This window comes from Acromyrmex echinatior, chromosome 4 (genome assembly GCF_024713525.1).
Source record: "Acromyrmex echinatior isolate Ae372 chromosome 4, ASM2471352v2, whole genome shotgun sequence".
Taxonomy (NCBI): Eukaryota; Metazoa; Arthropoda; class Insecta; order Hymenoptera; family Formicidae; genus Acromyrmex; species Acromyrmex echinatior.
The window spans coordinates 16,522,862-16,538,729 of NC_141855.1; the positions used below are offsets into that span (position 1 = coordinate 16,522,862).

Genomic DNA, 15,868 nt, shown 5'->3' on the forward strand with positions numbered 1-15,868 from the left:
CACAACACATTGTGAATACTATTCAATTCAAAATTTTGAATAGAAAATGCAGTTTTTCAATTCAATTGCATCCAATTGAATCTAATTGAATCCAATTCAATCTAATTCAATCCAAAAAAAGTATTCGCTATTTAAAATACGCATTCGGATAGAAAATTTCCATTCATTTTAATTCATTCTCGTTTACTGGGACCCCAATTACATCGTGGCTGTGTTCCAAATTTACTGTCAGCACTGAAAATATTACAATTGACGTTACGTGCATTATAGATTTTCAATACTGGCAGTCACTTTTAATATTGGGTCATCTAAAAAGTATCCGCGGTTTTTAGATGACCCAATATATTTACAATTTATTTTTATTAATTTTTATAAAAGATGCAGAATCGATCTCCAGAGAGAAACCTGAGAAAGGACATGACGGCTCAAAACTTATAACCGCAAAATGCTGCCGCGCATTATTGCCTTCTGACAAAGTGGATGTAAACTATATAGCAACGTCCACTTTTCAAGGTTAGAGATGATAAATCGATATTTGGTTCATATAATCGTGTTACACGTAACGTGATTATATGAACCAAATATCGATTTATCATCTCTAGCCTTGAAAAGTGGATGATGTATCCTGAAGCCTTGTGTCCACGATGCTAGAAATCGGTCGGATCTCGGATGAAGAAGGAATTGACTAATCACAATGATCATGTGATCAAATGTGATTTATTAAATTTTCTTTGTCCAAGATCTCTTATCAATTTCTAGCATCGTGGACACAAGGCTTAAGAAAAGTGGACGTTGCTATATAGTTTACATCTACTTTGTCAGAGGGCAGTAGTGCGGCAGCATTTTGAGGTTACAAGTTTTGAGCTGTCATGTTCTCTCTCAGGTTTCTCTCTGATTTCTACAATAGCACTTACTCACTTCAACGAATTCGTTGGATTGCGATGGGAATAAATCTAGTGAGTTTTGTGAGGAATTTTGACAGAGTGAAAAAAGGATGAAAAGATAAAGAAATTTTAGATGGTAACCCTGGCAACGTTAGGTAACTTACTTATTTCACGCATGCGCATTCCATTTTAGCCAACACCAGAGAGTAGACTAACATCAAAGGTGCCGACAGAGAGTTGCATTACTGTATATATTGTGTTCTGCACATGCTCCGACTGAATACAAGAAAAGGAGTTTATTACGTTCGCGGTGTGTTTACATAATATTGTAAATAAATTATTTATCGCGTGTGATATATTTATATGTATTTACTCGACGTGTGAAGAAATGGCGTTTACGTTCGGAAGTCCAGCGGTCACCTCTGCTAGCACGGGTTTTGGATTTACGGCGCAAAAGTAAACTATAGTCGATGCTAACATTAACCTCCAAACAGTAAAAAATTATTATAGCTTTAATAAATAATAACATAAAGTTCTTTTTTTATTTAATACATATTTATTGCAAATTGAAACTATAAAATTATTTCTCGCAAAAGGGAAGAAGACTTGATGTTTAATTGTAAACTCTTGTTCTTAGACCAACGACAGGCTTTGGTTTGACCAACACGTCGTTCGGCACTCCCACTACAACATCTGGCACATTAACATTTGGCGCACTGTCTACTCCAACGACTTCTATAGGTCTCAATTTCGGATTTGGTACTTCAGCAACCTCTACACCAGCACAATGCAGTAATCTCCTTCTAGGATCCAACACAGCTACTACAATGACTACCGCTCCTAGTTTATTTCCTACCCCTACAACATCCACACCCTTATTCACGGGTCTCAGCTTTGGTACACCAGCTACAACGAACACTCTAACTTTTGGTGCCACATCTAATACAACAGCAACAGGAAGTTTAACTTTTGGTACAGCTACTACCAACAGTATGTATACTTTATACTCTATTATTCTTATTTGTATATTATTCTTGTTTGTATTATCCATCTTTTTGCGATTACTCTGTAATACAGTTATAGTGTTGATTTTGACACTGATAACCATTGTAGCTGTTATTTTGATTGGTTTATATTTTATTCTTAAAGCCAATGAAATATATACATTGTTAATAAACTATTATTCTAATAAGTAAGTTTTTTATTATGATCGATTATCACAAATTATATGCAGCTCCCTTATTCGGTTCTGGAACTGGAAGCACTTTATTGGGTTCAAAACCAACGACTGTTCTTACTACTACAACTACCAGTAAAGGACTTGGTGGTTTAGATGTTTCTGTTAATAATAAGGGTCTTTCTCAAGGAAATAGTAGTTCAACAGCAGCCAAAGAGAATCTATTGCCAAATGAGCTTATGCAAACTATAGACAAATTCAAGTAATTATGAATAAAATGAATCATATAGAAAATAATTGACTTATATATAGACAGATAAATTATTTTAATATACAAGATGTGCATGTAGTGCAGTAACTTGTATTTTACAGGGAATTTGTAAAAATGCAAAAAGGCCTATCTTCTGATATTGCAAGAGGTTCGGCAAGACCATTAAATCGATGTGCGGAAGATACAGCGTCCCTAATGGAAATGTTGTCCACGTTATCTGGCTCAGTGCAACGAGATCGTTCTTCAGCTGATAAGCTGAAGCAAGATACTGCTAGAGCATTGCAAAGTTCTGAAATTGCTCAAAGAACACATGATACTCCGGCTGGTTTGCAATATGAAAATAATATGCCCTTACAGTTCTTCATGGAATTAGCTGAAAATTTCGAACAAGATTTGATGTTATTCAGATCACAAATTGAGACAACTGAGAAACACATACAAACTATGATGGCGCCGAGAACTTTAACCCCACAAGGTACAATCTATTCTTTCATTAAATTTATTTGGATTAATGAGAAACATATTGTTAGTGGTATATTACTTTGTCATTAGAATTGACGGCGACCATGAGTAAGCTTCACGAGTCTTTAGTAGCAGTAGCTGGCCGACTGCAAAGTGTGCATGCTAAAGTACAACAACAGAAAGAACAGTATCTCAATTTCAGGAAATACTTGTTGAAAGATAACACCAATGTTTTCGACAGTATTAAGGTGAACAATAAATCTAATCGAAGCAGCATTGGCAAAATCACAAGTGGTCCCACTCCTTTTGGACCAGGTAATTTTACATGTATTTCAAATTATTTCGAATATTGTAGATTTTGAAAAACGAGATTAATGCTTACAGGAAATAAAAACTTTTTGTCATCGACGACATTAAACTCAAATCGGCCAGCGAGTTACGAAACACGAAATCCTTTAGGTAAATAAGCCTTACTGTTGACCATTTTGTAATTTAATTATCCTTATGCTAAGTAAAAGATTCCTTAAAAAAAAAAAAAAAAAGATGATTTTAACCGTCCCCCTAAAGATTTCCTACCTTCAGGTCTTGCCTGGATCTAGTTATGAGGTAGAACTTACTAACATATAACGACGTTTATTACTAAATAGAATTAACGTGCAATTATTTAGCTGTCTACTTTCTTTTTTTCTCCTTTTCTTCCTTATTTAACAAAAGATACAGTCTTTTGTTTTTATCTTATTTGACTTTGATTTTGCCTTTCAGGAAAAAAAATAGGGGCTGTAATTTAATTATTGAGGTATTCATTTTTTTAATTTCAGTTTCTTTTTGTTATTGTCGCGATGGAAAAAGGGTAACGCGCTTCTTTGCCTGTATATAAATCTCTTATCAAGTAACTAATTAATTTATATAGATAATTACAAATTGTTAATCTTTTATATACTTTGCATTGAGATGCTATTAAAGGATTCAATTTCAAAATTATGCTTTCTTAACAGATAATAATGCCTTCTATAAGTGTGCTTTAAGTGCTTTCGGCTTTGCCAATGTTGTGCAGTAATGCTTGCAAATATGGATATTATTCAAAAAATATTGTCGCATTCGTCACGGAGTCAAACAAAATTTTGCAGGATATATGTAGAGATGTTAAAATACACATCCCTTGCAATTTTTCAACCGATTTTAAAGTGGAAATTTAAGGGTAAAAAAAACTATAAGTGTAGATACAAATATTTGTATGGTGATATAATAAGAATGTCCATTAATATAAAAACATCAATTATACATTTAACAATAAGTAGAATTAACATGATAAAATTAGCTGATGTTTTGAAATATAATTATCATCTCAAAAATATGTGAACGCTGTCTTATCTTTTTAATGGTAAAAGAGATATTACTCCGTGGCTTTAGCTTACACATGTTTCTTTACAGCACTTCCAAGTGAATTAAAAGTAACAATGTTAATATATATATTGTTACAGTTTGGGAAAGTTCAACACCAGTACCATCTGCTACTAATATTGCTATAGGCTCATCTACGAAACCGCCAACAGCAAGTTTAAATTTTAATGCGCCAATTAATTTGACTTCACCGTTGCCAGTAAACGGAACCAGCTCAAACTTTCAACTTCAAAAGCCTCCCGTTGGAAATAAACGAGGGAAACATTGATCATTCGTTTCGAATTATTTTTTTATAACACACAATTGTTATCTTCAACACACGTTGTAAAGTCTCCTCTACCAGATTGTTAACGTTAATAACCGTGTTAAAGCAAAAGTATTTTTATATTGATCATTATTAATCATTGTGATATTCTTATCTTTTTTTTACATGTGTTGTCGATATATACATAGCTTTATTGGAATTTGTACCTTATGTTACAGATATTCCGTATCTTACACATCAACCATACTTTTATATTATTAAATATCTAAAGTGTAGTTATTTTGTAATTGTGTGTGTGTGTGTGTGTGTGTATGGTGTGTATGTATGTGTGTATGGTGTGTATGTGTGTGTGTGTGTGCATTCCTAGTGCACAGATGCATTAAAACCATTTTCTATTAAACCTCTAATGAATCCCAATGTAAATGTGTACATGTATTGTCATATGTATATATCTGTAACTATCTTATATTTGATGACAATGCGAAATACTGCAAAAATTAATAATGGCAAATAATACATTCAGTTAAAAGATCTAAATAATATATTGTTAATGGAATTAACAATAAATATTGGTCCCTTTCTCGAATATAGATACTTGAAAGATAAAATGGACAATGTTTACGAAACGGGGAAAAAGGTAATATTATGCTTTATGCTTATTAGAAATTGTATTTAATCTAGACGATACCGTTAAATATAAAGTATAAAAGTGTTTTTTTTAAATATATTTAATCTAATGAATTTGAATTATTCATTAGATTGCACCAACTTGTAGAATAGGAATAAGAAGTCTAAAGGCATCTTGAATATATGAATTTGCATTTGCAGCCTGTGTGAAAAAAAATTTTTAATATACAATCATCATGATACTTGAATTATTCAACCAACTACTTACTTCTAAGAAAATTGTTGTTGTATTCGCATTGATGTTATCTGGGTTTTTCGCAGTCTCGGCAAATCGATGTAACGTATCACAAAATGAATTGGCCAGTAAGCTAATCTGATTCGATAGAATATTGGTGAGTTGTACCAAGGCATCTGCTTCGTTCACTGTACTGCGACGTTCTTTAATTAACAACAATTCTGCTGTCTTATGAAATCTCTCTACAGAGAGTGCTGTAAACTGTGCCAATGTCGATATAGCATTCTGAAAGATCTCCTGATCTGTACGCGTCGTGGATGATGCAAGATAATTTTCCGTTTCTGTCCAAACCTGAAAATACAGAATTGTTTTCGTCATAACGATGAACAGAAGTCTTTTGATTTTGATAGGTATATATTTTCTTACATCATATAATTTTTCATAAGTAATATCAACTCCAAGATCGTGACAAGCGTTCTTTAATCTATTTTTCAAATCTTTATCATTTTTATCCTCATCGTCATCTTCATCACCTAAATCACAAAGTTCCTTGATTTCTTCTAATGTTTCTTGCACAGATGTTAAGTCATTCGTATCCAGCTCAATTAAATATTGTTGAATTTTTATATTGCTCTGTTTTGATAACATTTCCAGAGCTTCTAAGTGAACAAGTCCTTGATAATCATCGAACAAACTCTCGTAATGCACTTTCCTTGCTAATTCGCGCTCCTCGATTGTTTTCTCTTCCGTTTCGGCTTTTTCCTTGGCTTCTCTGAGAATTTGCGATAAGTTTGGTTTCTCTGGTTCATTCATGAAAAAGGCCCTTTTTTTCTTTAATCCTGGATCACCTTCTTGCAATACCTCCATTGTTTTCTTTCCGATAGCCTCCAATGTATCTAAACCACCCGTCATAACTTTGTTACCGGTGGATTCAACCAATTTTGTAATTGAAGATACTCCTGATATCAAATTCCCAAATCCGAACGAACTGAACGATCGACTTTCTTGTTCCTGGATCTCCAGCTGTGCACCTATTAATAAATTAGCAAAGATATAATTATATACGTTATATGTTAATTATTTATTTTCGTATGATTGATATATTCAGTGCAAAAATAGAATGTTACAAATATATAAAATAAGAAAAAATTATATACGTTATTAAACATACATACAAAAATGATAGTGCTATATAGAATTTACACTAAATATTATACCATCAGTTTCAGTAACTGCATTCTGCTTTATTCTTTCCAATTCTGTAGGATCCTGTACTATTGTACCTTCCAAAAGTGTAAGTCCTTGAGACACATGATTAGTTAGAGTAGATACACTTGCAGTAGCTGTATTGATTAACGAAGTTACACCCCAATTTCCCCAACTGCCCCAGCTTCCTAAAGAATCTTCGTCTTTGCTATCTTCTTTGTCTGCCAAGGAGAGCCTCTGTAACATAGGCTGTAATTTCTCTTCTGTCAATTCATCAGGCAACTCGACGTCATCTCCAAGTCCTTCCCAACCTTCAGGCTGAAAAACTTCTTTAAATTTTTTATTTGACTTTAATTCTTCTGGCATGTCTATTTCCGACAAATCACTTGATGGTCTAAATTGATTACCTGTTACTTGAGTTTTTGATTTTTCTTCTGATTTACATTCTGTATTTTTGTCCATAAACAGTAAAGATTTCTTATTTGAATACTTGGCTGCATCTTCCAGTTCTGTAGCTATATTGACGCAAGGTTCATCGATCTTATCCTTTGTAAGTCTAGTTCCTAATTTTTTTGTATCCAACTGGCAAGCAGTACCTTGTTGTTTTGTTTGGGAAATTTTTTTGTTATCCAACTTGGTTTTTGTAGCTTTTACTTCAGACATGACATCTGATTCTAAGATCTTATTATTTTCTACCACAGATTCTTTGCCCTTTACTGATATCGTAGAGGTTGATGAGAATTTTCTTGACTTAAAGGGGGACGTAGTCTCTCGTTCATTAGAAGCTTTTTCTACACAATCAATCGACTTGGCAGTACATGTATCACTTTCAACTTTGACATTACTATCTATCTTATCATCCTTATTATCGAACAAGGTCTTTCGACCAGTCAACACATCTGGCGTCATTCGGAAAGTCTCAGACCTGCTCTGCCAGTTGGTGATATCGTAAGTATCGCGTTGAACATATTCATCATCTGACTCGGAGTCAACCGTCGTTCGATAGACTGTCGTCCGGATATTTCTCTTAACGACCCCGCGACCCAATTCCTCGTCAGCGCTTTCAAAGTCGGCGTCGCTTTCGGATGTCGCCATCTCTACGTATAACGGGTCTGTCCCTGGAAAAGACGAGAAATCCTGTGAACACGTTCGGTAGATCTTGACGCTTAAGTACCTGTCGCGATTGTCGCGAATCGAAGAATTCAACTTTTTCAACGTCAAGGCGTAAGCCAGCGTAAACTTGCGTCAACATATGCTCCACATCATATTCCGTACACGCACACACATATGTGCGTGCGTGTGTTTATATATACGTTGACGGTCACGTGGGTCGTAGAGGACGGAGTCATCAGACAAATACGTTAAATTCACAATCATTCGCAATACGCCTTCGTGGCGTTCGCTTCGCTGTGACGATTGCGCATGCGAGACGATCTCGTCTGATCTCGTCTGCTCCGGGTTTCGGTCCGGGGCAGTCCGTTGCACTCCGTCGAAGCCTCATAAATTAAATGCCAGCTCTGCACTTCTCTTGTGCGCATGGCAGTTGAAACGCAAGCGGCATGTTCGCATGTTGAAGAAATTGAATGAGAGAGAGAGAGAGAGAGGAGGTAAAAGGTGTAATGAACGATCATATATCGTTCAAAAATATGATGTTTTTTTTTCAGCAGAGGAAGGGAGCAGATTTCTACAGTCATTACAATCTGTCAACACAGATGGTTAAAAGATATTTTATTTTTCTTTTAAAAGATTTTCGAACTCTGTTCGGCTATAATGACTGTTTCTATTAATTAATGTAGATTAATTTTAATCTCAGTTTAATTTCATTTTTTTTTTATTAATTTTTACACATACACATATTAATACACACCATTTCTATCAATGCAGATTGATTTTTCTCGGTTCAATTTTTTCTTCACTTTTTTAATTCTTAAAACTAAAAACAGATGAGTTATATAATTGAACCAGGATTAAAAATAATCTGCATTGATAGAAACGAATATAAAGCTTTGTGTCCAAGATTTGTGATTCTAGAAATCTTAAATGGAAAAAGAATTAATCAATCGCATTGTATGATCAAGATATTCAAATATGCAGATTTGTTAATTCTTTTATTATCCAAGATTTCGAATCGATTTCTTAAGGCTTTAGAATTAAAAAAAAGATAAAAAATAAGTTGAGTCAAAATTGAAATTAATCTTCTATATTAATAGAAACAGTCACAGGGAAGAAAGTTTGCAAATCTCTTTTGATTTCGCATCTCATCAAGACTGTGTTCGTTTTGATCACAACACTTTAAACTTCGTTTTCATCCTTGTTTATTAAACAAAGATATTCAGGCGCTAGAGATATTCACGAGCGCTAGAGATATTTACGGCGCAAGATATTGGGTCATCTAAAAAGTATCCGCAGTTTTTTGTCACTAGATGTGTTGACCATCAACACCATCTAGTGACAAAAACCGCGGATACTTTTTAGATGACCCAATATAAAAAATATTTGCAAGCGCTGTGAGCATCAAAGCGAACGCAGCCCAAATGTATCTACAATTTCGCGCCCTATACACTTGCTTGAAACAATGGCTGCGATCGATTTGGACGCTTTCAGCGCTTTTTAATACTTCTATTCTTATTTTATGTCCAATGAACGATAAAGACAGAATAATAATTACAAGCGCTTAAAGCGCATCAGTATCCAAATCGATCACACCAATAGATCTGTTCGCGTTGCTTGCATTCGACATCTTCGTTTTCTCTCTTTTCGTAATACGAATACATATTTTTATCTGATTTCAAGTGCAAAAATTTTTAAAAATTTCAATCAACGCAACGAATTTAATCAGAATGCACCTGCATCCTGTATGTACGGTGTATTGTACGGTGGTGCCACTTTTGCGACGTAGCGGCAAATATGCGAGGCATATGAAAGGGCAAATACGCTCGTTTATTCCCGCTGCCTCTCCTGCGCGCGCGCGATGATCAGTCGACACATACGAACTACCGGCGAAGTTTGAAAGGAGACAGCACAATTGGCGCCGGTACGAGAGTGACGAGGATAGCTATGCGGTCGAGAAATCGGTGCGGGTGGAAGGGACGACCGAGTGAGCGACGAGGACGGACGTCACGAGTTGGACGAGTTAAGACACACGTCACGACACGCTGGTGGGAGACAGCTATGTTCTTTGCGGTGAATACAGATGAAAGGGTAGTAGAGGGAGGCGGAAAGAGATAGAACGCGAGCGGGAGAAAGAGAAAGACGAGTGACTGAGTGAGAGAGAGAGAGAGAGAGAGAGAGAGAAGTATTGCCAGGCGGCGCGCACGGCATGAACGTCCAGTGGCATGTCTCAAACACTCGGCATGCTCGTAGCTGTGACGCGAGGTGGTAGATCGTCGGAAACGAGAAAATTGTCCGTGTACGAAACGTGAAAATATGGGATATATCGTGCGCAGAGAACGAGAAGTTATTCCTAGACTGTGAAGGTACGAAAGGTAAGAGACTCGTCTCTGTTTCACCGATCCGACCGGGAGATTGTAACAGCGGACAGTTCGCGGTATCATTCTCGCCGTCGTCGTCGTCGATCGCGAGTGCCAAGTCAAATGGGAACGCGAGAGTACGACTTATAGGAGGGAAAGAAAAAGGAGAAAGAAAACGGTAAAAGAGAGAGAGAGAGAGAGAGAAAGAGAGAGAGAGAGGGAGAGAGAGAGAGAGAGAGAAAGAGAGAGAGAGAGGGAGATTCCTCTCTCATGCGCGTCGAGAGGCGAGAGCGAGGGCAGCGTCGAGTTCCCACATTCCTGCGTGCGAAAAACGTCAAGATCCGCTGCTCGGCATTAGCATTACAGCGGTGGCTAATGCAAGGAGGAAAAGAGAACACGGTGAAACGTGGTTTGCCGCTGGTATACAGTGGTATACGGAGCCGGCGCTGAACGCGCTGAAAGCGCTGAACGCCCGTCGCTCGAAACGGGTCGCGGGCCGTTCCGCCTCCGCCACCGTCTTCTTCATCGTCGCCGTCGTCGTCGTCGCCGTCGCCGCCGCTACCACCGCTACCGCCACCGACCACAGAATACAGACAGCCGCAGACCCGCAGTCGCAGTCACGACGTCGCTATAGTATTCGCCGTCGGAGAGCGGCCGTCGAGCCTTTTGTGAATCCCCGCGTCAATCAGGTTATCGAACGATTACGATTGTCGATTGTTGATTACCGGTGCGTGTAGCGCACCAGTTGCTGACTCGAGCGCGTGCCGTTCAGTGCCGTTCAGTGCGAACACTGCGAATGGCTGGACCTTGAAGGTGTCGGTGTCACTCCGAAGGGAAGGGATAGGAGGAAGGATACTCCAATACTATCCGGAGGGGTGAGAAACGTGTGACGATACGTGTCTTCGTCGTCACGGTCATTTCGTTTGTCATTCGTGTGAATGATAACACGAGTGTCCGGAAAATTTTGACGTAAGGTGTTCTGTTTTGTTCGTTCTCTTTAATTTTCCTCTGTTGTGTTTAAAAGAGAGTTTCGAAGGAACGAGCGGGAAGATCGTGCCGCAAGATTTGAGAATCGGGAGACTGTGCGGCGCGGCGCGAAAAAGAGATTCGTGTGTCGCGAGTGAACGAGAGAAGAAAGTAAATAAATAAATAAATAAATAAATAAATAAATAAATAAATAAATCAAAAATAAATAAAAAAGAAGGTGAGATTGCTGCTGGTGATTGGTGATGATGGTGGTGATGGTACGCCAAGTGCACCTGATCGATGCACCCGTGCGAGAGCAAAACCACGACACTATCGCCGTCACCGTCCCCGTCACCGTCGCTCGCCGCCTCAGGCTGCTCCTCGGCGGCTGGCTGTGTTAACGGTGGAATTCCGCTCGAGAGGAATCTGAAAGGCGGGGACTCTGACGTCACTCATGATAATGAGGTATTCATGATGGCGGAGTAGTGCGCGCGAGTCAGAGAAAAAGAGAGAGAGAGAGAGAGAGAACGCGCGTACCATATGCGAGTGTACGCTCCTGATCACGCTTCTGTGTTTCCTCAGTGTGTGTTACAATACATTTTATCCGTCTTCATCGCTCTAGCGGAGCCGCCGCCGTTCGCCGTCTCGCTCGATCCCCTCCTTCCCCTCTCCCCTTCCCCCCGTCCACCTGCCCTTCTACGGCCGGGTCGGCCGTCCTCTCGTTCCTTCTCTATCCTTATCCCTTCTCTTCTCTCTCCATCTTACGCTTCGCGTCTACCTGTCCCATTCTCTCACCATCACGTCGCGACCGACGTCGTCGTGCCCGCGTGCCGTATATACGGCTGGAGAAGCGTGCGCTCGCGCCCGCGCGCACAGATATGCGCCCGTCGACCGCCACCGCACGACGATAGAGAAAGAGAGAGAGAGAGGGGTTTTGGATGGATTTAGAGCGCAGTGAAATATGCCCAGGAGACGGAATGGGGAGATACCGCTTCCGGACGGTTGGGATGTCGCCCATGACTTCGACGGGAAGGTGTACTTCATCGATCACAACACGCGGAAGACTACGTGGATCGATCCACGAGATAGGTACGTAAGAGAAAAAGAGGGACTCTTCTTTTCTTCCTATACGAATATGAAATACGATCGAAATAATCAGATGAAATAAATTTTCGGCAACAGGTCGTCCCGCCGATCCCTCGTGTATTATTAGAGTTACCATAACTGAATCACGAGAAAAGAATATATACAAGTATGTCTGTACTTTTCAAAGAAACATGATTCAGAAGGAGGTGATACTATTCTTTTATTTATTAAATAGTAGATAGGTATTTAATAAAATGAAATTTCTAGAAAATTATTTTTATGACAATTTTTCATATATTAAATAAGAATATTTCAAATTTTAATTAATGAAGTTTTACGGCTCATCAAAAAGAATTCAGTCTTTAATATTTCTGTGTCTAATGTTCGTGTCTCTGAATCAAATTAACTTTAGTCTCGGTTCAACTCGCTCTTCATCTTTTTTTAATTTTTGGAACTAGAAAAAGATGAACTAGTTGAACGAAGATTAAACTATTTGGACCTAGATTCCATTATATAGTAGGTGTTGGAATTAATTCGTAGCGTTTTACAAGTGATGGGAAGTACTTTCATTAATGTATTTTTTAATGCTCATGTGAAATAAATAACATTCTTTCATTAAAAAACGCTACGAATTAATTCCAACACCTAATAAGATTAACTTTAATCTCGATTTAACTTACCATTTATTTTTATTTAAATTTTTAAAATTAGAAAAAGATAAAAAGTAAATTGAACTGAGATTAAAGGAAGATGTTAAAGAGAGGCTGATTTCTATCTATAAAAAAGTGTAAGTAAAAGGAATGATTTTTTTTTTGGTAGATTTTGATCTCCTATACGATCTCATATACGATAGTTATTAAAAAGTTTGTGACGTTTGGAGAACAAAAAAGCAAGAATATTGAAATTAAATTTAATTGAATACACCATGTTTGTACTCAATTTTTCGAGATGTTCCTTAAATTCCAAACTTTTTATTAATATTATTCTGAGAATCAAAATCCAGAGGTTGCTACAAAACTAGAAATCAGAGAAATTGAAAATAATCACATGAAAATGAGGGAAAGAAGTCAAATAAAAATAAAAATTCTTGAGTTTAAAGAAGCTTAATATACGTACATCACACTGTATTAGTCAACAATTTTACAATATTACCAACTTAACAATTAAATGCAAGTAGGTCAGCACTTAGTAATATTAATAATAATAACACTAAATACATTATGTTAAATTGATTGCTCAACAAAATATTTAACGGTTTCCAAACCAGGACGAAAACATAAAAAAATCTTAAAATAATTATTGAAAGTCAGAAAAAAATCATGAAATTTTGTCTGGAAATCAGGGAAAAGGATATTTTAGGATAAGGATTTGAGGGTGACATCCTCAAAATATATAAAAAAAAGCACTATTCTTCCTATTTGCTCTTTTTGGGAAAAAAATCGACCTTTTTTTAAATATCCTCCTTAATCTCTCTTACATTGATGGAACCAGGCTTCTGTCTTTCGCGACGTCTTGCGCGTCAGAGCGCGCGCGCGCGAGAGAGGATCGCGTGCAATCGCGTGCACATTGGCGTAAGTGTGCATGCGTTCGAACGTCACGACTATGCCTCCCCTCCCGTGCCCGCCGCGCACGAGACCGCGATCTCGCGAGGATACGCGATTCCGCGAGAATGCGTGTATACGGGGTGTATCGCGCGAGCCGCGCGCCGCGCTTTCTCCGTAGATTCTACGCCGGATAACGGCGGATTTTTTTTTCACCGAAGCTTCGACAGGTAGTTTGACATTCCGTTAGCAGCCGGTTTCGCATTCGATTTAGTTATTCGATATCCTCGATCGCGATGCAATGAACTATATAGTTTTACCAGGTAAAGATCTAAAGTTTACTTATATGAGACATAATCGGTTCTTACTTTAACAAGATCGTCCTAAGTAATGCAAATATGGCTCTCTGACCGGTATTCATAGTCAGATCTTATATTCAAGACCGTCTTAAGTATAATACGGCCTTAAGAAGTCACGAACCAGATTAGAAGGCTGTATTAGCGTCTTAAAAACATTACTTAAGACAGTCTTGAAATAAGACTCGACTATGAGTACCTCTGATTAGTTCAGGTGACATCTTAAAATTGTACTTAAGACAGTTGTAAATATAAAGACCGCGGCACAAATTTTTGTATAACAAATAGTGCATAAAAGAATCAGTCAATGAAAGTTCCTTTCTTCTGTGAAATGGAAAGAAAGGAAGGATTCTGATTGGTCGATTCTTTTATTATGCGTTATGCGAAAGTCTGCTGTATTACAGCCTTAAGAAACGACTATAAATATACCGGTCATAAAGTCAGTTCTCGATTCTTGTTGCACTTTTTGCATTCAGTATCTTTGCTTTCTTTCTCTTCGACATTCCATGTATATATTTATTTCATTTTTGGAGATTTCAAGCGCGAATAGATTTATAAATATTATCATTTATCTCACGAATTTCCTTAGAATTTAATTCATGGAAACCTATCTAATTGATAATTAGCTTACGGCGCGAAAGACTATTGACGCGTGGATAGGATACAGGAATAGTAATATCGCGGTTGCCAATCTGGCATATCTAACGCCTGTCGTGCAGAGAAAGTGCGCGACTTCCTAGACATCCTGTATACGTTCGCGCGCATAGCTCGCGTGCTTCGCAAATCGTCGCTCTGTGTGAACGCGCCTTTTCGCATTCGCATACTTTCCGCAAGCGAGCGCGAGCTCTCACTCGACGGATTTTTTTTTTTTTTTCCCCAGGAAGATATCGCGAATATGTTTTTTTACAACGATTTTTTTTTTCGCTCGTGTTGACGGGCGAACTGACAGCTAGACGCCACGCTCGGCATCGTGTGAACGCTGCTGAAATAGTAAAGTATGCATACGCGTGTGATATACGTACATACGTGCACCTATATCGCATTCTCGAGGTATCGAGACTGCATAGTTGCACATAGACACGTACGCCGATCGCGAGAGAAATTGATAACTAATTTAACAGGCAGAATCTTCTAATCTAGAATTTGCGTTTAATCGCAATTACGTCATTACCTCTTTTTCCTAATTATCTAAGGCCCGATTCCGCAAATGTAAGATTAACTTTATAATCTCGATTTAACTAAGAATTAGAAAAAAATATTATATAGATAATAAGTTAAACCAAGATTAAAAAAGATTTAAAATTAATTTTACATTTATGTGAAATCGGGTCTCTAATAAGTACTCTTTAAAACTTTTAGAGTGAATTTTATTTTGAAGAAATCTCGCTTTTAGCCAGTATTTATAGTCAATTCTTATTTCAAGATCGTTTTATGTATCTTGAGATACTGATATAGCTCTCTAATTGAGGAGCAGACTTTCAAAATGCATTTTGTCCAAAATTTCTTTTTTTTTCTTTTTTTTTTTTGGTTAAAGATGGCATAGTGTTCAGTGTTGAAAGATTCATATAAACTACTCTTGATGTTCAGGAAGCATTTTTTCATCGTTAATTTACATGTTAAAAAGGTATAGATATTTCGAAGTGCATTATGTTTTTTAACTAGAGATAAAGAAAATGCATTTGTTTAACATTTTTAGCAATTGTTTAGCAATTTGATTTAATATTTCACATCCTACTGATTAGCATATTATTATTTTCTGTAAAGTGCATAATTTTTTTGCGTACGGAATTTTTTTTCTTTCTCGTTTGAAAATTACAAACTTTGGACAAAACGCATTTTGAAAGTCTGTTCCTCAATTGGTTTATAACATTTTAAGATTGTATTTAAAACAGTCTTAAATATAAGAATGAACTATGAATAC

General features: G+C 37.3%; 3 protein-coding genes across 9 annotated transcripts in view; 2 read left to right on the forward strand and 1 right to left on the reverse strand.

The window, feature by feature from the left end:
* Positions 1-988: 988 nt before the first annotated feature.
* On the forward strand, positions 989-4,670 carry Nup58 (nuclear pore complex protein Nup58). Of its 5 annotated transcripts, none has more exons than XM_011055137.2 (8): positions 1,042-1,340; positions 1,522-1,874; positions 2,119-2,323; positions 2,434-2,807; positions 2,885-3,109; positions 3,179-3,253; positions 3,557-3,590; positions 4,276-4,469. In XM_011055137.2, exons 1-7 carry the CDS (start codon positions 1,273-1,275, stop codon positions 3,580-3,582), a joined length of 1,326 nt encoding a protein of 441 aa, XP_011053439.1. In that variant the 5' UTR covers positions 1,042-1,272; the 3' UTR covers positions 3,583-3,590; positions 4,276-4,469. The 5 variants fall into 5 exon arrangements, with proteins under 5 accessions (XP_087261343.1, XP_087261344.1, XP_011053439.1 ...); XM_011055139.2 differs by lacking the exon at positions 3,557-3,590 and adding an exon at positions 3,377-3,400 and having other exon boundaries at positions 1,043-1,340; XM_087405217.1 differs by lacking the exon at positions 3,557-3,590 and having other exon boundaries at positions 989-1,377; positions 4,276-4,670.
* On the reverse strand, positions 4,012-8,014 carry LOC105145523 (protein FAM114A2). Of its 3 annotated transcripts, none has more exons than XM_087405216.1 (6): positions 7,703-8,012; positions 6,936-7,646; positions 6,540-6,854; positions 5,749-6,353; positions 5,356-5,673; positions 4,012-5,289 (listed from the first exon to the last, which is right to left on the reverse strand). In XM_087405216.1, the coding sequence occupies exons 2-6, from the start codon at positions 7,621-7,623 to the stop codon at positions 5,215-5,217; spliced, it is 2,001 nt and encodes a 666-aa protein (XP_087261342.1). In that variant the 5' UTR covers positions 7,624-7,646; positions 7,703-8,012; the 3' UTR covers positions 4,012-5,214. The 3 variants fall into 3 exon arrangements, with proteins under 3 accessions (XP_087261342.1, XP_087261341.1, XP_011053435.1); XM_087405215.1 differs by having other exon boundaries at positions 6,540-6,857; XM_011055133.2 differs by having other exon boundaries at positions 6,540-7,646; positions 7,703-8,014.
* Positions 8,015-9,286: 1,272 nt separating this feature from the next.
* Positions 9,287-15,868, forward strand: part of kibra (WW and C2 domain containing protein kibra) — a 74,915-nt gene continuing 68,333 nt past the window's right edge. The window contains exon 1 of the mRNA XM_011055141.2: positions 9,287-12,053. Coding sequence (XP_011053443.1) covers positions 11,926-12,053 — 128 coding nt within the window. The 5' untranslated portion in view covers positions 9,287-11,925. The remainder of the gene's footprint in view (positions 12,054-15,868) is intronic.

What these genes read in the sequence shown, in the direction of transcription:
- Nup58 (XM_011055136.2), top strand. Translation starts at nt 1,273, where the DNA reads ATGGCGTTTACGTTCGGAAGTCCAGCGGTCACCTCTGCTAGCACGGGT. An exon ending in TTTGGATTTACGGCGCAAAA is followed by an intron (nt 1,341 to 1,521) that starts GTAAACTATAGT and finishes TCTTGTTCTTAG; the next exon opens with ACCAACGACAGGCTTTGGTT. An exon ending in GAGAACTTTAACCCCACAAG is followed by an intron (nt 2,808 to 2,884) that starts GTACAATCTATT and finishes CTTTGTCATTAG; the next exon opens with AATTGACGGCGACCATGAGT.
- LOC105145523 (XM_011055133.2), bottom strand. Translation starts at nt 7,623, where the DNA reads ATGGCGACATCCGAAAGCGACGCCGACTTTGAAAGCGCTGACGAGGAA. An exon ending in CTTATGAAAAATTATATGAT is followed by an intron (nt 5,674 to 5,748) that starts GTAAGAAAATAT and finishes CTGTATTTTCAG; the next exon opens with GTTTGGACAGAAACGGAAAA. An exon ending in CAACAACAATTTTCTTAGAA is followed by an intron (nt 5,290 to 5,355) that starts GTAAGTAGTTGG and finishes TTTTTCACACAG; the next exon opens with GCTGCAAATGCAAATTCATA.